The following is a 23,059-nucleotide window of genomic DNA, read 5'->3' as shown; positions in this document are numbered from 1 at the left end:
ATCCGTATGATGTGGTATGCGAGAGCGTTTATTAGATTCAGCACGCAATTCGACGAAATCGATGAATATTTCTTATTTGATATTTTACATTAAAGCTTCAGTCACGTGTTTAGTTCTTCATAGTCTAATAATCAATGGAGATTAATAAGCTGATATTAAATTTATTGTTCTTAAGCTTTCTCATACATCTCAAGGATTTGCTAACTGGACATTTCAGAGATTAATGATCCATCATCCGCACCTGAAGCAATTAATTATTCAGTACAAATCTGAACTATAAGCTTAAACATTATAACATTGCTTTGGGAAAATATTCTACGGGAAAGTTTATTCTGAACTTTTATACACTAGGTATTATATTGTATGATGAGAATATTAGAAAATTTATGAGCAAGTTCGGAAGATATAAAATAAAAGCAGTAAAAATGGATATTATTGGAAGAAATACGTACATGAAAAAATATTACTTAAAGATGCGAATTGAATTTTATTGCATCCACTGAGAAGATTTATGATTGTCTTATTGTTTTTCCATCCACTTTAGCAGAGTGAAACAAAATGTTTAGCGATCAATTTAATATCAAGCACATTCCATGTATCGTGATGCGTATTATATTAGCCTCCCCATAAAACAAGAATATAACCACCCCTTTATGTATATATACATCAACCATAACGTGATGGGATGAAATCTTTTCCACGTTCTTGCGCTCGCCTGTATCAAATGCATTAACCACACTAAGCTCATCGAAAATCTATCACCACCAGTGACGAGATTGAGTGCTGAGAGAAATGTGAATGAGATGTTGTAACATCGGAAGCGCCAACCTCAAATAAACAACATCATGTATTCTGTGCATAAATTTTCATTACGACCTTAATGTGAATGTATTAGCGAAGAAAAATTCCATAATTCCCAATAATAATATTGCTACTTCCCATTTTGCATTATACACAATCATTTCCTTGCTCATTTTCTCCCTTTCACTCCACCCTTTCTCCCTACCAACTCTTCCGCTAATATGTAATACAAAGTGAAAGAATTATGCGGTTGGAGAATTTTGCAAAGCACAAAACACTCCGGTGAGAGCAATACCACGAAATATCTCACTGTTGTGGAACTTAAATTGAAAATTACGGTAAAAGTTTATATTATTATGTCGACCTGCCGGGCATAAATAAATTTATTGAAATATATTATTTACAGCCATTGGAAATTTAGCTTTGAAATATGTACGTCTGTACATATTACACAAAATCTATTGAAGTTCTGGGGGATATGCTGGAGACAAGGAGTTAATAAACTATTAAATTGAAACATGAAATCAATTTCGGCAAACGCATCACAAAACACAACGTGTACATTGTAAATGGCATCACACAAGATTTTCAAGTAAAGGTCTGGGTACCACATATCACCAACCCCGACAGTGTTTATCTTTAATCGATTTTCGACAGTGAACACTCACGGTCGTTGTATATTATGTGTATTTGATGGAGAAATAATGCCACCATACACAAGACATGACGTCAAACTCACTGATCTATACACGTTTTCTCAGTTTATTCTTTACTTTCCACTGTGTATCTTTTCTCTTCATGTGCCACAATCATGTGTAGACAACAAAAAGGAACCAAATATTTAAGGGACGAAGGGGAGCATATTGAATTTATAATTAAAAATACATATTTTTGACAAACAACCACCAAAAGAAATATAGGAATGATAGAAAAATCATACTCTAATTCAATTAAGTTTCCCTCACTTTTCAATCCTTTGGAGCATGTGTCATTTTACTGCAGCACATAAATGTACGTTTAGGCAGCTATACATTACTAGAAGATAAGATTTCATATTTATGTGCTTTCCAAAAATTTATTACAATCAATAGCAATTTTGAAGAAGCTCGTGTGTATTCAGGTTTTAATGCTAGCTATAAACGGTTAAATAAGTCAAACATCTATAGAAGGAAGAAAAATCAAAAAAGAATCTAGAAAATTATATTATTTTTAAAGAGCTTCTGATTAAGTGAGAATACTTCACCAAACACACAAATTAAATATCTGGGAATATGAAATATAAATCAGAAGGGAGAATCCCATAAGGAAATATACGTTTATAGACTTTCAAATTATTGGTAATTTAGCGTGAAATTTTTCGAATTACCCACTCAACCAAATAATATGTAAATTTTTCATCTTTACCACAGTATTTCCCATGCATTATAGCGAGAGAAAAAATTGGTAAGGCAACATAAAAAATTCAAGAGGCCATATGTGAAATTTACATATTATCCGCTTTATATAGAATTTCGTCTTCATACAGACAGCGACGCGCAGTATAAAAGGAGTTGAATTTATGAAAATTTTCAAACACTAATTTATCTCCGCGTGAAAATTGTTTACACAGTGCATGAAAAGGAAAGCAAAGGAAACACAAAATAATATCAGGTAATTCAATTGACTCAAAATGTGTGGCCTGGCACTCGGTGAAATGATTTTTCCTCGAAATTGCCACATCACGCGGGCCATGAGCTCAGCTCTTAAGCCATTCCCAAGGTTACACATAGTGACTGCCAATCCATGCATTATATATCAGGTATCATTTGTAACACAATTTGCAATTGGGCGAAAAAGTCGGTGATTAAAATTTCATGCTGTGTGAGAGAATATTGTGGCAAGTGAGAAACGGACAGACTTAAAAATTCATAATATTGTCCTATGGACGTCATTTATGAGCATGATTAACTGGGTCGCAAATATTAATTCAACTTGAATAAGGGCACAAGAGAGGAGAAAGTTGGAGAAGTGAATGAAGCAAAAAAAAAATTGTCACGAGAAAATGATAAAATTTCGAAGAATCATTTATAAAAATCTTCTGAACTCTTCATCAAGTTCTATTTATTGATCCAATTTTGTTAAATAAAATTCCCTACACAATCTCCACCTCAGTTAAATTAATTAGTCCAATTAACTCGTTCACATTGTGTGATCCTGAAGGCACATCATCAAGTGAGTTGAGTTACACGATATCTCAAGTATTAAAGTAGGTATAGTACAAGTTGCTGAGTTCAATGTGTACAGATATAAATGGAAATTTAACTTAAAATGTTTGGTTAGAACTATACAAAATACACTCAAGTTTGTCAACTTCAGTGTAACTTTGTAAATATCCCTCATTTACCCACTTTTTCTTGGAAAATTTTCGCCCAATTTCACTACAGACTACTTAACCTAATACTCTGCCCAATAAAGATTATCAGTGAAACTCTCATCTAATTTCCTAAATGATGTATTATTTATACATGCAATTCACTGAGTTGAATCATAGTTGCTATTCTAAATGAAATTTTAGTACCTAAATTCCGAGTTTTCGAATGAAAAATCACATCAACTAAAAGCCTCTGGTAGAGAAGGCTTATCACGACTTTTCCATTCCCCCCCAAATGATGATAAAAAGGGAAACTTTCACGGCCTTTGGCCATTTTGTGTACTTGAGAAAGCTCTCCCGAAAATGAAGAAGTATGTCCTGAAAGATCCTACAAGTTTTTCTTTCCTATTGTGCGTATCTCTTGTCCTGAGTTCTCCACTCCTAAATCTTCAATTGGCCCACAATTTATCAAGCTTTCCACTTGGCTGAAATTCAATATCACAATTCCTGATGACATAGTTTAAGGAAAGTCATTCAAGGCCAGCTGTAAAAACGGTGAAACTATGAGAACATCAAATCATCCCTATTCAATTGCCTCTCGCAATTGAATACGCAATAAGTATAGTAATTTGGAGGTGTGTCGAATGTAAAATTTTACTACCACTGTCGTAAATCAAGAATAGAAGCATTCAGAATATATTATAAGTTCACATATGTATATCTCAAATACACATACGTAACTTTTGTTACGTTCTGAATGGACAATTTAACAGAAATGAAGGTTATAAAGTTTATGCGGATATTTCCTCTTTAAATTTATTAATCCGAAATAGTGCTTTTATTCCAACATCGCTTTGTTTGTAATATCGATTTAATGAATATTCAAATTATTACTGTAATTGATGAAATTTTGTAAATAATCCATGCTCCATATTGATTGAATTTCCGTGCGAGGATAAATTTTGTGTCTGAATAAGACTAATTAGAACGCTAAATATATTCCCGGTGAAGACATCTTACATGTCATATTAGGTTATGGGTTTTATTACTGATGCGGAAAAGGTTAATCTCACTGCCAGAGGGAAAATTAAATTTCACTCATGTATCATATGGTGGAAACGGGATGTCCAATAAGTGTGACGAAACAGGTTTCTGGGCCTCACCTACAGAATATGTACATATAGTTGGTGTTTTGTTAGGAAATGCGTGCACTATTATTGAGTGAAACACCAACAGTGATTATGTAGATTTTCACTTCACAGTTTGGCCGATTCAGAAATTATTGAATCAGAACCCAGCACAAAATGTAGTTTCAGGCACAACTTACTAAAATGGATTTGTTTAGTTAGGATGATGATTTCATATCATCCTAGCACAATGTAATATGTACATATTTTATATGAACGAGCATTGTCGCATTTAATTGAAAATGATGTGCTCTGACATATTCACTGTGACAGTTATGAAATCGATATCGTTGAAATTATGGGAAATATACTCACTTAACTCTCAATTAACTCACGACATAATTCATTTTATTCACCTACTATTTGGGAGTAAAATTTGACATGAACGAAGCTGCGTGTTAGACTTTCCACCATTTGGAATTATTAATCCGCTACCCTTTTCCCACATAATGAAATTACAATAATGGTGGTGCATTCGAACTTCCATTCCCTCATTTCATCAATAATAATGATCCATTGTCGAGAGGTGAAAAATCGAAAGCCCGGTCATTGGTGGGTTGACTTGAGGAAAAAGGCGGAGAGCGAATAATTTGGGAGGGCTCAGTAAACACGACTCTACAATTGATTTTTCCAGTTTTTTTTTTAGTTGGTATTATTAATCATAAATTACTTCCATTTCTTTTTCTCCATTGGCAAAAAAAAGTCAGTGAAACCTAATCCTCAGTTCGGAACAAGGACCAGCAGTTGTTATGTACATATTATAAGAAATGATTTTCCCGTTGGGTTCATCGCAATTCGCCCTACTCTTAATTCCTAATTCATCTCCTTCAGTGAATTTCATTCATCTTCAGACATTCAAGAAAAGGTTCTTTTTTTACTTTTTTTCTCCATTGCTGTGGACAAAAGATATGACGTCAAAAGGAGAAAAAATTACAATTCTATTTGTTTTCTACTCTCTCAATTTGAACAAAGTGAAATATCGCAAAGTCCAATGCCAGAAGGAAGGATCATAGATAGAGAAAATTAGAATAAAGCAAGAGAAAGATGTGGAATGTAGAAGACATTTTAAATCCCTTACTGTTAATTCATTTATTATTTATATTTGCATTTTTTCCCTTATCTATTTTTGTTAGGCTTTCAGTTCGTCCTGCCAGGAGCCCAAGAGCACATTTCACATCATATTTTATGCACAGAAGAAAATCGTGTTATTAAACACAGAAAGAGGGGAAGGGTAATGGACTCTTGCCCTAAAACATTCTCGTTTATGATTATTTGTGTTTCAATTACTAAAAATTGGAAAGACATTTTTCAGACTATCAAAATGTGAAAATTTCATCAATGCGACATTTGCAAAAGCTTCTGTTAATGGCAAAGGAACAAAAAAAGATTACTATAGCTTCAGAAATTCGCTATAAATCTTAATATTCCACAAGATGAAGAGAGCTTTCGAAGTACAACACCAAAAGAGATTTCTCATAGCGATGGAAATATATATATAGATACATATGAGGTGAGCGTATTTAAAAATATATACTTAATAGATTTAGAGTGGAAGAAAAATGAGATATAAAAAGGATGTAGGATATATTGGAAATTGCTACTTGAGCTCTCAGTGTTAAGGGAGGAGCGTTGCTGATGAGAAATAAAGTGCAAACACTCTTGACTCGGGCGCTTTTCCTCTTCCCACTTGTCGAAGAACATGTCTGCAAAGCGGTGCCGCCAGAAATTTTAGCATAATACTCGTAATATTGTTCGACAATCAATATATTGTGTAATAATAAAATTAATAATTCATGAATGTTTCGTTACTTTCATATGACGTTCTTATCAGGTCATTGATCCACTTTTCTGAAAAGTACAGCATGGCGAAAATGCAATTTACCGAATTTTCAAAATTATAATTGGATTATAAAATATGCATGGCACTTTCTTTTATAGACTCATAAAGTGGATTTATCCCGAGGCAAATATGTATAAAACAATAATTAGTAAAAACAGATAGAATGAATTAATGTGAAATAGCATTATTCATAAAGAATAGGTAGGTAACATGATAGTACTTTTAATGCGACAGACATGTACCGACGATTCATCATGAATAATTGATATCTACATCAATTGAATTATCAATCTGTTTATGTGGCCCAAACACTGATTTTCCACAAATACGCTGGGGAAAATGCTGATATTATATTACATATTATGAAGTATTAAGTATTGTAAATACATCATTATGCTCTATCATCCTTCAAACGTCTGTTCTGTCTTGTCTATCCGCAGAAGAAATAATTGATGATATTCCTCCTCAATGTTCGAAGCAAAATATAACAAACCCCCAACGAAAAATCGTCAAAATAACATTATATTGTGGGGAGAAAAAGAAAATGATTCAGTATATTTTGTTATCCAATCCATTTGGAGCCACAAAAGCGGGGTAAATAACCTGACTCCCTCATTCATTCACCCTCAATTCATACAACATTCACCTGGCCTGCAGGTTGCAACATTTATACCATAGACCATACATAGTCAGTTCTTCCAACCCAAAGGCTCGCCATCTCCTACACAAATCTAACACACAAAAACAGTTCGGTTTAGGTGCCAACGGCCTCTCTCATTGCCATCACTGAATTCCGCAATAACAACAATTCAACGACCAATAACAAGTACTCCATTGGGGTAGACAATATACACAATAATGTATTTATTTAACGGGAAAAAATCCACCGAGAAATTATACCCAATTTATTCCTTTACTATATAATTTCAGGAAGCATTATACCACGTGGAAATAGTAGAGATATGAGCTATAACATACACTTTTCAATCCATTACGGGAACAATTTCAAAATATCCAAGAGGAGAGTGCTTGCGTGTCTATGGGACGTCCTAGAGATTGAATTTTCCACGAAAGCCAGTCTCTTACCACCCGTGATAAAATACTTTCAAATGCATATATTACTGCACTGAGATAAAATTTACTTTTTCAGCCAAATGCAGTCTTATGAACAACAATCGTTGGTTAGCAATAAATTTCTCTCAGTGCACAGAAAATGCACCCTTGTGTGTACTTTTAGTAGATCGCATTAGCAAGCACTTCTTCGCATATAATTTTTCAGAATCACCTATTGCAAATGCATTGTGTGCTGCTGAGAGCACGAATGAGGCAAATAATTGTAATTCTTCTAGATTGGCACTGTTTGCACTTCACGTCGGTTTATATATAGGGACGGCGAAAGAATACAAACGTCATACAACATTTAAACAGTGAATATATCGCAATAATGGTGAGAGTGATATTTTTGGATTTCCACAACGCTAAAAGTACAAAACTCCTGGTGTTATAAATAGCAAATTGTTCGTCAGAAATAGAATACCAAAAACTGTGAGACTCTTATAGAGCGGCCTAAATCACATATAAAATGTACATTAGCTATACAGCATCACTGACTCTACATTACAAATTCTTCAGTGCGCTCCCTCTGCCACACAAGCCGAGCGTTGTGTGAAATTATATTGTATATTGATGTGGTCATGACTATTCGATGAATCGATGGTCAGTTTAGTTTTGAAAATTATTTTTGGACACCATTCGGGTACTTGTAACACTCCCCCATTCTCCTTCACCTTCACAATTTTCACATTTCCACCACAACACGGCGCAGTCCAATGAATTTTCAATATGAATTTTTTATTATTAATCTTTAACAAAAATCAAACATGCCATTGTACGTGCGCGCCACTTTGAGCCGAACACCAACAATCCTCTGTGGAATTCTTCGCTTTTGTGCGCTACTCAGCAGCATTATTTTATCCACAAAATAAATATTTAGCTCTTTTTCTTCTCACCAAAGTGTAATATCAATTTGATTATCGAGTTGAAAGTGGATTCTCCTTTTTTTTTCAATATAAATATCGACCGTGAAATTAGCGAGGAACAGTATAGCCAGGTTGATCTGCCACCACTTTAGATTTTATTTGCCATGTAGACAAGACTTTTCTACAATTTATGATGTGCAAAAAATGCTATTCAAAATAAATTGATGACTCTTTCTTTCAACAGATAACCTCGCTTAGCAAATCTTCTAGCGCATTATATTGAAATCCCCTAACAAACCATATGGAAATTTCGCACACAAAGTTCCTAATGGCAAAATTATTGAACTCAAATTGCACATTTTCCTTGAGAGATTTTCCTTTTTCAACGCAAACAACTTCTTCATTGACAATTTCCTAATAATTGGCACTGAAGAAAAGTGTATATGAAATAAAATTACTTAAAATGTCTATTTTTATTTGTTTGCCTCCTTCGTCTCTTCCATTTTCGAAACATTTGAAATGCGACTCGAAAAAGAAAGAAGTTTGAAAGAAAGAAGCTGCCGTGCGTGCGTGGGTGATGGAGAAAAAGTTAAACATGAACTTTTCCGATAGGACATTTTTGTTGTTCCCCTGATCACAATTTCACTGTCACTTGAACAAGTTTTATTAATTTCTGGAAAAATAAAAGTGTCACCAGAGGAGAAGGGAAGAAGGTATTGTGTCACTAGAGAATATTGACAACAGAGTTGAAATATTGAGGTGTTCACTCCATTTCAGTTTGCACTTAAAATGAAGGCGTTTCAAAGCGGAAACACTCAACAGTTCTAGGAGTCCATTATAAGTTTGTATTTTTGAAATACAGTAAACTTGAAAGTTTCTCTTGCTGCTATTGCGGTTATAGAGTAAAACATTGTTCTTGATTAATAGAATTTAAGAAAGCCTCGAATTTTCTTATTTCTTTTGAATCGACACAAGTTTAACAGAAAAGTTGATATTTGTATGTGCATATGACGTAGTCAGAAATAATATCTACACAATTTGTCGGATTTTAGTAATAGTTATTGCAGAAAAAGAAAAGCACACTTCATTTTACAATGAGTATATAGGAAATGATGACCGATATTAATCATATTTTCGTTATAGAGAAAGTATGGTAGGGATTTTTCATACTCGAAGCACGTTTTATTGATTTAATTCACTATTTCTATATGTGTCTGCCCTTATATATCACACACCACATACAATTTAGAGTGGGGTCGATGATTACTATTATTCAAGCATGAGAAAAGAGAGCGAGAGACGACATAAATATTTCTGGATCTACACATTTGTGAATCTCACCTTTTCCAGAATAGTCAGGAACATTCTTTTGAAAACTTACACTTCCCATAAGTTTGATCTTCTCCCAAAGTGTGAATTACTTTTTATCTTTTGCCATAAGTCTATATATTTTTGCAAGTGTTCACAAAGTTCCCTTTTATTAGACACTACTTAACATATACGTAGTTGGAAAGTTTCTGAATTATTATTGTTGTTGCTTTGCTACCTAACTAGATGAATCACTAAATATATTTTACGGTGCACTTGATAAGTGTTGGATTAAATTTGAAATTTTCGATGTTTTCCTTAGAGTCTTGTGAGTGAACATTTTACATATTTCATAAATAATCTATATAGCAAAGTTAAGAATTGCGAAATTATGATAAGCAAAAATTATAGCTCTTATTCAACATACAATGTTATTTCAACACCTTTGATTGTTCTTTTCCCCCAATTTAAGAGCTTTTTCCGCCTTTTATCAGCTCTCCGACGTCCTTTTGCAATCGTCCTCTCATTCACATCTTATATACACACTCATTTAAATTGTTTTATTGATACTTCTACACAACATAGACACACTTTTACACAAAAAATTAACTGGGACATTTAAAAGTTCTCATTAATAGTTTCACGCACATTGACTTTTCACTATCGTCTCTTTCATGGTAAGAAAGACTATTACAAAACATTTTTCCTCCTCTTTATTTTCCTGTCTTCTGCAAAGTTGACATTTATGTTTCTGTGCACATTCACATCACAATGGGGAATAAAGGAATACGGTTTGCGAAAAGAGTTTTCCCTCATAGCCTTTTTCTCTCCCCCCTCCCCCCATAGTATGACTTTGAAAATCCGCACATTTCATGCCCACGCTAGCAAAGCAAAAAGCATCAACTTTGTGTGGAATTGATAATGGAGAAGGTGAGAAAAAATATTTCTCAAAACGTATCATTAAATTCTTCCTTTTTTCTGGCTCTTTAAGTGACGGCGAGAAAAGTTTGCTGGCGTGTTTCACCCTCCTCAAACCACGTCAACATTAATTCCTCGGTGGAAAAAGGGCTCTCTCTCTACACCTTCCTCTTTTTTTCTCTACTGTACATATCGAGCGTGCAATATAACAAAAAATAAATGTAATACCTCTCCAACTTCTCTCTTCCTGACAATATTTTACCACCCATTATTAAACACCAGTGGATGGCCTATGCCGTTGGTGAGTGAGAGTCCAAAAAAAGCATTTTAGTCTTCCCAAGTGTATGTTTAACAACAAACATTCATTTATAGAGAAAACAAGCGAAGGAAAATCTATACAAGAAAGTAAATTTTGTGTGCTGTAAGTTCACTGTTCAAGCAGCAATTTTTCATGGGAAACAACATCCCGAAAAAACACATGAACGAACACACCTCCAACATGAGGAAGAAATGGTAAAACGTGTATAAGGAAATCGTTCTAAAATAAATGTATTACTACACAGTGACAGACGTGACGTCCTTTTCATATCGCACATTTAATTGATAAGATGACGCACATCGCACTTCAAGCACATAATTTTATTAAGTATTTTATATATTAATGGGCAGTTATTTTATTTTCCCAGTCAAAGTAGTGAATTACAAGTGGAAAATACCCATGAAAGAAATATATTGCGAATTGATGAATGAAATATTTGGGGAAAAACATATTAATTGTGAATATACACCAGAAACATGATTATGATTATCCTCCTTGTCTTTTAGTGACTTCACACGACGACAGAATGGTGTGTACTAACGGTCGTCACTCGCTCAACCACCTCTCGAGGCTCTCAAAAGCGACTTGAGGAAAACTCTATGCCTAGCATTTTCCGCTCTCGCTCAACATCATCCCCACGTCGTAGTATCCACACTGAGCGACACAGAGAGAAGAGAATGAAAATGTGGGGAAATCCAAAGGAAATGGGAGAAAAACACTCAGTACATAAGCCAGTGTGAGAGTATTTGAGAGGCAAGCATGAATGCTGCTTATGTGCATCAATTTTTTAAAAGCTCAATTCACCGAAGCCAGCAATCTCGCAGTTTCTCTCTCTCTCTCTCTCAGAGAGAAAATATACAACCATAATATCAAAACAATCACCACCCCCATGTGTTGTATACCACCACTCTGTGTAGCAGTGCATGGTAGAATGGATGAAAAATCTCGTAAATCAATTCCATGAGGTGAATTTCATTTCGATACGGTTAATAACTTTTCGTTGGGTGAGATTTTGCGTAAAGTTGCGGAGAACAGGTATCAAAATTGTTTAAAAGCCCACCTAATTTTATGGCGGTGTCAATATCCTGATTTGGTTTTTACATGAATTTATTTTATATACACCTTGTATATATCAAAGAATAGCTAAAAGACAGAGTCTGAGAAGACACATTTATTCCAACATTGATTTCGCGAAATGGACATTCCTGCGGAATTAATCAAATTCCATTTTACTGTTAAATTACATTCAACACTCCGTTGAAGCTGTCTCTCTAAAAACCACTTCCGAACTTATGTCTATTGAGTAAATGAACAATTAGAACGATTAGAACACACTTCGGTAATTGATTTTCCATAGAAACCATTTCATTTCCCCTTTTCCATCCACAATATGTGTCTGGCCAATTGTGACATAATTATACGTCTGGAGAATCCTTTTTATCAGATGAAATATGCCAATTACAGAACCTTTATGGATTTTCAAACCCACCCAAATGCACCACTTACGAGTTTCCCGCAATCAACCCACGCAACACTATACAAGTGTGGCGAATGATAATTTCCACCAAACCCCCTTATTTTCCACCCACAATCGCCACTCATGTTACCAGTTCGCTTCCTATATGACTTGTACTGTATATGCTCATGTGACAAGTGAAATGTATAAGGAAATATGTAAATGTGCATTACTATGTGGTCTCATATGACCACTTCTTCAGCTTTACAGCCACATACACAAAATCCAGTCGCTCTTTCACCCACTGCAATCCATTCAGTGCTGACTATATAAGCGATATCTGTACACCGGCAGGGCAGGTTCGGAATATTCCGCCAAAGGAAGGGATGTTTGAAGGGGCAGTGAAAGCAAAAGTGGGGCACCGAAGGGGCCCGCGATAGGGATACAGAGTAATGTCACGCATGCGTTACCGTGAAAATTGATTGATCAAACTTTTAAATAATTACATCAGTCCCATGTGAGTCTCTTATCCAAATGACGTTGTCTGACTCAATTGGAAAAGGAACTGAAAATGTACTTTCCTTCCCCTCCGTCGAGGATCTCACGAGAGAATGAGATAGCAGTGAGAGCAGGAAAACAACAAAATTCATTATTTACCCTGATGATGATGCAATTAAGGTGTAGAAGGAGGAATTACTCACGGCCGTAAGGTATATTTTCACTCTTACTTCCTCAGCGGAATCATTAACAAAAAAATTCCTCCTCAGCATATTTTTTTGCGCTCTTCTAATTCTGGTTTTGTTTCTCTTATTATGTACTTTATATTGTGTAATTTTGGCGTGCAAAATAAATGAACTTGGCTTTCTCGCTAAATTGTTTCTTATATCTCTCACTTAAAATATCCATTTCACCGATTATACATTGAGATATTTTTCATTTCTCACCCCTCAAGTCACATCTGAATCAGAAAAAAATAAATATAAGTTGATAGGAATGGGGTGAATATATGAAGCAAATACAATTTCACATATTTCCTATGGCATCGAGTGTGTGGATACAAAATTGCAACCACAAACTGTAAGAATGCACAAAGCTGAAGAGATGCTTGCATCAAAATATTGCCATCAAACCACAACGATGCAGAAAATCGATTCTACAAAGCTCATAATGTATCAGACAGTTATCATGCAACTTTTCTCGCACAATTGTCGTTCATTAGTGCATTTCCAGTGCACCAATAATGCTTCCGGTGATACATTTGATGACTATTATTGCTTTTCCCCCCATCAAAAGCAATATTAAATGACATTTGAAATCTAATAAATCACTGCAGAATGACTGCTAAAACGGAACGAAGAGACGTAATTACAGGCTACATATTCCCATGAAATTTAGGTAATTGCTTCGACTATTGTAGTCCTTTTCATCTTACATTGTTAATGCTACACCCTCTACGGATTGGGTGCAATTTCACATTTTGCAGCATGATTCTCATGCAAAAAAGGATTCCATTGGCATCACCAATGGTGGTAATTGAGAACTCTAGATGCACGTTAGTTAGCATGTTTCCGGATGAGTTCCATGATATATAGAGAATAGTTAGTGGAAAATGAACAGTAACGGATTTTTCCTGGACATTTTCAGCCTCCCACTCCCCTTTTCCCGGCAAACAACCTAGCTCTGAGTCACATTCATTGGCCCAGAGAATACGAGAGGTGTTACATACCCAGAAGGTGAAGCGCGTCAGTACAAAAAATAACATCTAAAGCGCAGATATAGATATACTCACTCGGATCTGAAACGAGAAGAGAGAAAAGCATTTTCAATATATATATTTTGTAAATTTCACCTCTCTTTTTTTTATTAAAATAATTCATTGAGCGGAAAAATGACATTTTTTGTGTGCCTCTTTTTTTCCCTTGAGGCTCGACATAAACTGTATTACACACACAGAAAAGGGTGATCAATAATTTTCCATAATGTCATGAAAATATTTCCAACTCCCCAAAAAATAATACACTGAGTGATATAGCATAAAAGGGTAAAGAAACGGAGTCTAACTTTGTCGTGCTTTGAAATGTGTACATAAGGAAATTTCTTTCGCATTGTTACACATACAACATGCTCATATTGTGAGATGCGATGAATAGAGCAATTTCTTACCACCTAAAACTTCACAATTTCATTTCATATTGAAATCGAAAAACGATTTGAGAGTAAACTGATTATTTTTTAATTTCTTCACGGGGCAAAATGCAATTTGTCATGGGAAAAAGGGAAGTATTTTACTGCGTCAGGATTAAAATTCACTCACCTCATCTAAATCAAGTAACGAAACAATTGCAATTTGCCATTTATTTTCATTGTATGTGTTTGGGGAAATATATATCTTCATTACCAATTTCACATGGGAAAACTGTATAGTTTCTGCAATTTGAGTCTGGACCGTAGAGAATTTGTCTAAAGCAATGTTCAACATGTTATCTCTCTTGCAATTGTTAAGATACTTTCGCCAAGTTTAGCGTAAATAAAAATAGTGGAAGTTGCAAATTGAATTCTTCTTCAAAATACACTTACATTTTATGACCTTTAGATGAAGATGAAAATGATGTGCAGTGATGAGAGCAACACAACAGTGAAACGTCTTCGGCAAATTTTACATGAATTCCTAATCGTGTTAGATCTAAAAGTCTAACATGAAAATTATTCTCTCAATGTTGAGATATTGTATATTGCATTAAACATGAGACAGAAAGGAATTTTGCGATTGTCTAATAAGCTAATCAAAAAGTGTATATTCTTGACATTTTCAAATCGAATTTCCCTCTCTCTCTCTCTGGCTTGTCTCCTCTTCTGCCAATACATCTACCTAAAAGGATAGGTATCGACGTTGAGGGATGAAAAAAAAATCTATAATGTCCATGGTGTCACACTGGTAATCCAATTACATGCTTCCCCACGATATTCCATGGCGCTTTTTACATAACACTCAATTGCTCAAGTGAGGCATTGATATCACAGCCACACGGAAAGATGTGTGGTGCAGTAATTTAATTATTATAATGTATTCTCCCTGGCTGCTTCCTCATCGACCGAATTTCCCTCATGGACATACATAATGCGATACCGAGAGAAGTATCCTTAAAATGCGCCACAGCAAGAGAGAGAGAGAGAGAGCAAGTCAAGAGCTTAGGTGAAAAGGTAGAATGTGAGTCAGGATTTCATAAAATATTCTATTAGTACTACATAATTTCTCTAGGGGAAAAATTATCCTCATTTTGCGGATATCTTTGCTTATAATAGCAAACTCACTCTTCATTCTCATCACAAAATTCCACATCACTACCATTTTCATTCAAAGTCTCAAGATTCGGCACTTGGAGGAGATTTTTATCCTGCAAATTGCTATCTTTTGGGGTCCCTTCAATTTCCCCTTGCTCCATTTTTCACCAACAATACTTTGTTCTATGGAAAAATCACTTCACAATCTTCAAATGATAGTGCGAGCACAGATTATTGCCACAGCTGCAAACGGTGAAATGGCAAAAACGTCTAGCAACCACTATAAATACCCCAAAGAGTGGTCACTTGAGTGGTTTCCTCAACACAGAATATTCCAGGCATACCTGCAAATTTGATTATTATGTGCGGATTCTTCACCATTGAAATGCTGTGTTTTTGTAAATACAAATGTGGCATACAGCAAAGGCAAAGACATACGCAAACAGAGGACATATGTAAGTTTCTTGTGTAGGAAAAGACGTGAAAAGCATTGAGTGAAGAACGTGAAGAAAAAGAAAATCACAAAATGACCTCAGTCACGTGCTCATGATACCAGATTAAAGCATAGGAAGGTAAATAGAAGAACAACAAGAGCATTTTCGATCTTTTTTAAGTCTTTCAAGTGCCTCTGACCTTTCCTCACGTCTCAAGAAACATTCCCTTCATTTAAGAATATTATGAAAAGGGAAAATGGACGAGATAAAATTGGATTTATCCACCACTTCAGGCCAACACACACAATGGCAAGAGTTGTAGCCCAAAAAGAATTTTCCTCCACTTGAAACTCGTAATTTTTCACTGCAAATTGAATTTTACCATAATACAATGCAATTGTTTTTCCTTTTTGCGCATTGTGTCAAATCGCAAGAAAATCAATGCCATGAAATTTGGCCTCGGATCTGGCAGACCATTGACTCACTTCTAGCATTAAATGCAAATATAAGTCGTAGTTCCATTTTATTGACATAGTCGTAAATCAAGAAAAGTGCAATTCAAAATAGATGAAAAGTGAAAATTTCCACATACTACGTCTTAAGCTTTTCTGTTACCGTGCAAAACAGTCGATGTTCACGGGAATTTTGCAATGCATATTAGAACTTATGATGTGCTCAGCATAAACGACTTTTCACAAATGATCCTTATAAACTTTATATGCTGACATTCCATCTTTCAAATAACACGACGAAGTAGGAAGCTTAAATTTAATGCCTTCCTTGCCTTGGTTATATTGCCGCCAAAGGATCCCAGAAATTTACTAATTATTATTCAAACAATTATTGATTAATTTCCCATCATTTGCATACATAAAACATGCACGCACACTACATATATTCTATTTACCACCTCACTATTTGCATATTGCAAATCAATTGAATTCATTTTGGTGAAAATTTAATGAAGCCTTCACCAGTTCACTGTATCATTGCACATTTTCCATTTATGGCTAAAATCAAAGTGTCAAGAAGTGAAACATATACTTTGAGACTTTGACAGCATCGTAAAATCTTAAAGCCACTTTCATGCCACATAATTCGATATGAAACTTCTCAGGCGTTTCGCACTTTACAAACTAAACTTCTTCATTCAATGCGTAGGTTTATCACTGCATTATCTCGAAGAAATTCTTTTCCACCAGCGAATGTGTCTCATCAAATATTACTCAAAACATAAAATCTTTGTTTAATCCTCCAGAAAAGCGTGTCTTTTACCATATTGCGTGACGTCATGGCGGCGGGAAAAATGGAAAAGCAGGGCCAGAGAATACAATAATTGTGAGTACGCTCATAAACAACAATGTAAGATGAAATGGCATTCGCCATATAGAATGTGGCACAAAATTTCCGCAATAATTTCACAGAGGGTAAGAACAGCGGCCGCACGGTGTGAACATTGGCATGAGCGAGTTGCACGAGTTTGGAGGCAAGTGAATTAAATGGATGGCGGTGGGTTATTAAAAGATGCAATCACTTTTGTCATGTCATTACATCGCTGCCACATAACATGATGGCAACTCATGTGGAAAACTCACTTTGGATGGAAGAGAAGAAAATTGTACAAGGAATGCAGTTTGATGAAACTTTATCAACCCAACTTTGTGTACGTCCCCTCAAGTCATTCTCTTCACCCTTTTCTCGTAAAATTCCTCCCCTTCTCACAACACACAGAACACCTCCGCTTCTGAGGCCAGTTTTAATCTATAGCCGAGAAACGTGGTTGAGGAAATGAGAGCGAGAAAAAAAAGAGTAAACGACTTTTCCGAGCTTTTTCACTTCAAATCCACTTTTGATGACACTTTTATTCAATTTCACTCCAAGTGATTGTGGCGAAAAACTAGCCACAAAGCAACTTAAAAGTGTTCACTCTTTAGCCTTGTCTGAAATATACACTGGGTTCTTCACGAAATTTGTCAGCAGCAACACTCCTAAAACATATGCAAACTCAACGACCAACCGTGTATTTGTAGTTCGACAGTGTCTATGAATGATAAAATTCAATATTTTCACTTCTCTTCCACATCATGTGATGTATTTATTTACCCACCAATTTACATTCACATAATTTACACAAGGCAAATCAATTATTGCGTTCTGAGCCTCACTTCTCTACCATCCGAACCGGATTTCACAATTAATTACACCACCAAATCAATTGATCTCTGGTGACTTTGCCCTCTAATGGCTCAAAGGCACTGAACATCTCTAACATTCTAATGGTTTTCGGCGAGCACACACTGAAGAAACTTGTGTAATTATCTTACACACAAAATCTATATCCATTTGCCTCTCCTCTTTAACGGCCAAATGCCATCCCTTTGCCATCTTCCCACCTTCTCTCCACGTCAACCCTCATTGTTATTTATTATTATTACGCCCCCACGCAGCAAAATGTGATTTTCAATGTGTGAATTTTTTAGCAGAAGAACCATCATTACACCAGCACACACACGATTCGGCAGAGAGATGCTTATGAACTGACTCTCTCACTCTCCTTGCCAGTAATGAAATGGTCACAGAAATAAAATATTCAAAAGTTTGTCACATAACGTGAAGCCACACAGGGAAGCTCTTAGCGAGAAAATTCATATACACACATCCAATTGAGTGATAGTGAAGCAGAGGTGGATGCAAGAGAGTGTCGCAGAACTTCTTCAGGAGAGATGATGAAATTAATGTTCAATGTCAATAATTTCCGAGTGCTTTGCCAAAGCGCCTCGTGCAAACATCTGCATTCAATTGCATACAAATTGTCAAAGCCGCAAGCGACTCAATCATGTGATCAGAAATCGTTTGCAGGGCACAAATTTGAGGGTTTTCTCTTCTTTTCTTCCACCATCAGAAGGATGATAAATTTCTCGCTCGCTCTCACTCTCTAAAATAAACTCGATGATTAATCAGAAGCGGTGTCTACATCAAATTGAGTAAGACCTTCTATTTTAGAAGATTATTAACTTTTCCGATAGATTTTCTAATAATCTAGAGATAGAGTAAAACTAGAGTAATGAGCAAAGCTTCTCCGGGAAACCATTAAAGTTCCTTGACTTTCCAAACTTAGGCAATTAATTACCTCGCATCTCCACCCTTCACTATCAATTAAGACTTTGTGTGTAGTTCTCGAGGAAAACTCACCTTCCGCCGGGAATTTGATGTGTGCTCCTGGTCAGCTTCGAGGGCAGTGCCGAGCCCTTTCCGGGCGTGATGCTGGCGTTCCCCAGAGTGCTTTTGTACGCCCCATACTCAGCCGGGAGCTCGGACACAGGCACAATGCGGTTCTTATCGAAATTGGTACGGAAAGCGGCTGGCAGGAAGCATCGCAAGGCAGCGGGTGGACAGGAGGGCATCTGGACAGGGAGAGAGACACACAAGAGGGATTACAAATGAAAAAAAAATTACCGGAATAATTGACTCTATTGCCGTGAAGCACGGAATATCAATTTGAGTGTTCCCACACTCGCAGATATTGCATGACCAATCAATCATGCCAAATTGGCGACTTATCGCCTCTTATCACCTCTCGGGAATCCATAAATGCTGGGACGGCGATAAAAAATGTGCCGGACAAAACAAAAGCACATAACCTCACAATGATTTCTGGTTGAACCGAGAAATTTCGGCGCCCATTTGCGTATTTCTCTCAAATATCGCATATTAATGCTTAAAATAGACTCATCCACCACAATATTACACTTAGACAACCTATTTTTGTCACAGGAAAAACTTAGAGAGTGACGAGAGAGCGAAAAATAGAGAAAATGCATGGCAGACAAACCTCTTTGCCGAGAGACATGGCCAATTTTGCACACTACCGTGTATCTCAGGTGCGTCAATTAATTGTACAATACACTTCATCTATTTAGTCAATTCTTATCAGCACAGATAACGCAAAAATATGTAAACAGACAGCATAAATACGAATCAGAAAATATTACACACCAAAAGGAAAACATTGAATGACAATTTGATCACCATGTCGGTAAGGCAGTGCAGTTTGTCCCAAAAAACCGCCATATAGACTTTCGCGCCGGGTCGCGTGAATTTGAAATCAACAATGAGATTTTCAGTGCGATCGTGATCGTTTCTGTTGGAATGTGAATTCTGCTAGCTGGAAAAGATGTAGCATTTTCCCTCTGGAAAGAACATACAGAGAATCCTTTCACTGAAACCGGCTGAAACAGTAAACGAGTCTAATAACGACATGTCCAATGACAGTCCAATTGAACTCTAATTGGGTTGTCCCAGTGAGTTGCGCTGTCAAAACAACATTCTTAGAGTGGAGCTTTGTTATTGTTCGCAAGAATCTACCAAAAAGGGAGATTTCCCGTGCGAAAAGTAGTGAGCAAGCCATCTAATTGCCACAGAGACTGGTCAATTATTGTGTTGAAAGGGTAAAGTACATGAGAAAGCGCTTAATATCAGTGGAATTCCTCGATTATTGAGCTCCGCATTGCAGAGAAAACAATGTCCCATACGATTCTGCTCGTTCAACCGGGAGCGCGCCCGGAAACGCGCACTTACAGCGACTACGAGAGCGTCAACGAGTGCATGGAGGGCGTCTGCAAAATCTACGAGGAGCACCTCAAGCGGAGGAACCCCAATTCGCCGACAATCACCTATGACATTAGCCAATTGTTTGACTTCGTGGATCAGGTGAGTTTTGTCTGTTTTTCCCGGACTGTCGAATTCTCAACGCTTCCTTCCGTCTTTCAGCTCACGGACCTGAGTTGCTTGGTGTATCAAAAATCCACGAATACCTACGCGCCATACAACAAAGAATGGATCAAAGAGAAGATCTACGTTCTGCTCCGTCAGGCGGCCGGTAATTCAGACTGAGCTTCCGGACGTTCAGTGTGAACATTTCACAGCTTGCGTGACTGCTGAAGTTGATACATTTTAAGGATCATTTTGTACGTCTCCTTAAGATACAATATCACACACGATTCTCTCCTCATTAGCGATTTTATTTTATTGCATTCTCGTGAATTCATCTCACAATTCGTGAACGCTGGATGAGGAGCTTTTTCATTTGTAAACAGGAGAGAAAGAGAAAAAGATTTTCATCCCATTATTCATTTGAGAATATCACTCGAAATAAACATACTTGATTTACTGTATCTGTGAACTTTTGTCGACGCCAATTGAGTCACAATATTGGCCATCAGCAGCTGATAATATCGATTGAGGCGCAACGTTTCTCCACAGAGTTTATATATTAAATTTTCAAGTGGAAGAGATTCAAGGGCAACGAGTCCGGAGATCGATGTGAAGGCTGTCACGGTCAAGTTATCGTGAACTTTTCGCTGCATTCCACCGGCCAGAGGTCCACAAATCCACATTCGTCACTCGCTGGCCCACTCGCCGCTTTTCTTCCTCCCGCGGGGCATCTGAGAAAATCGCCGCGAACTTGCGCAACTCAATTAGAGGGCAAAAGTGAACCAGAGCGAAGGTGCAAGACCTCTTTCGGGGAACTGCAGACGACCAGAGAATTTGATCCCAGAAATATCGTTCATTGAACTCACGCGGAGTGGAAACGGATCAGCCAAAGACGATGCTTCCGTAAGATTTTTTAATAAATGCATACTAAAGTCATTAACTAATTCCGAATGCGAAGGTCGAGTAAAAGTAATTTTCGGCAGTTTCACTCGAGGCCCAAATGAGAGTTCATCAAACACGTTTGACATTGTAATTCTCCAAGACATTTTCCCAGACGGAAAACGAAAGGAATGAGCCAAGATTTGGAAGAAGATTCTACTTTCATAAAACACACACGCACCAACACACACACAGAAGTCATCAGACGAAGAAGTCATCGTAGCACACCTTGATTTGGATGACAAAGAGAGACAAGAAGACATCTGTGAATCCATAATTGGCAATCACAAAATATTGATCATAGCGTTTCTTGCTCAAAGTCCTTCTGGACTGCGTAGAGAATTTAATGAAAAAAGGCATCCGGAACAAATAGGTACAATTACGACATTTCCTCATTGTTGACTGTCGCTTGATGATGGAAAAAAAGCACAACAGAGAGAATGAAAAACTGTAGACCCAAAAATACCAGCTAAATTTGTACACAACTTTAGCATATTGTTAATTGTTTTGATGACGAGCAACTGCGATTACGTGTCTCGCGAAGCTTTGAATTTCACATGAGCATTTAACCGCTCGCTGCCCACCGTCAACCGAAGTCTAGCGACTTGTATTTGTCCAGACTCTGTCGAAGCTTTCAGTCCTAATTTCCCAAGATTAGTCTCAACATTTCGGGGAATGCAGGAAAATTAGACACTTTCTTGGTTAATTCCTAGCTAAATAATAAATTAATGGAGTTCCATTTGTTATAAAATAGGCGCAGGGAGGAAGGATTAAGCGACAGGTGTGATTTGAAGCATTTCACAACTGGTCACGGGTTTTATCATTGTATGCAATCAGGGTGCGATAAATTTCCAATGAACTTCCACCCATTGCAGTGTCCAACAGTAACTGCTGCATATTCAAAGAGTGCTTTTGCAAATTCCATCAGAACATTTGAAGCGAAACTACAAATAAGTCATCGCATTTTGCATCGCACAACTGATGCTGATTATTTTTTCATCGCGCGAATAAAATCAATAAACGCCCCTCTTTTGCTGTGCTTTAATATTTAAACAGCGCGCGAGTGGCTCTCGACTTGGCCGTGATGTCAGCGATGGACAGAGTCTCTGTCCTTGCATAAGGGCACGGCCTAATCGGGTTCTCGCGACGAAGCTCTGCTCCAAAACTGACGTCGCCACGCGATCAAGGTCACGTGTGGTCTCCAGACCGCGATCTCGCGAAGCTGCGATCACACATTAGTGCTGATCATCACAGCCTCTCCGTTCCGAGACTCACACGGAGTCTCGACGCAATTATAATAGAAATAATTGTGCTGAATGCGCGCGTTATTAATTTGATTGGAGGTGAGATATCGAAGCCTTGACGAGAGTGCTTCTTATTCTCAGATAGAACTGCACACAAAACTCACTCACAATTCGCAAAAGGAGTCTTTCAACACTCTCAACAACACAATTCTCGCCAGCTTTCATTTGCTAATAAAAGAAATTCACTAATTGGCAATAATTTCTCTAATTTTTCACATACATAAAACTC

At 36.7% G+C, this 23,059-nt stretch overlaps 1 protein-coding gene across 1 annotated transcript; it reads left to right on the top strand.

Moving 5' to 3' along the window:
• Positions 1–20,175: 20,175 nt before the first annotated feature.
• Positions 20,176–21,067, top strand: LOC132262141 (enhancer of rudimentary homolog). Its single transcript, XM_059761290.1, has 3 exons — positions 20,176–20,322; positions 20,388–20,584; positions 20,645–21,067. Exons 2-3 carry the CDS (start codon positions 20,396–20,398, stop codon positions 20,765–20,767), a joined length of 312 nt encoding a protein of 103 aa, XP_059617273.1. The 5' UTR covers positions 20,176–20,322; positions 20,388–20,395; the 3' UTR covers positions 20,768–21,067.
• Positions 21,068–23,059: the final 1,992 nt, after the last annotated feature.

This window comes from Phlebotomus argentipes, unplaced genomic scaffold (genome assembly GCF_947086385.1).
Source record: "Phlebotomus argentipes unplaced genomic scaffold, Phlebotomus argentipes genome assembly contig_15, whole genome shotgun sequence".
Lineage (NCBI taxonomy): Eukaryota > Metazoa > Arthropoda > Insecta > Diptera > Psychodidae > Phlebotomus > Phlebotomus argentipes.
Note: the sequence above shows the minus strand (reverse complement) of the source record. Positions and strands in the feature narration are given on the sequence as shown.

Coding starts and splice junctions, on each gene's coding strand:
- LOC132262141 (XM_059761290.1), top strand. CDS start 20,396: ATGTCCCATACGATTCTGCTCGTTCAACCGGGAGCGCGCCCGGAAACG. Junction 20,585..20,644: donor TGTTTGACTTCGTGGATCAG/GTGAGTTTTGTC, acceptor TCCGTCTTTCAG/CTCACGGACCTGAGTTGCTT.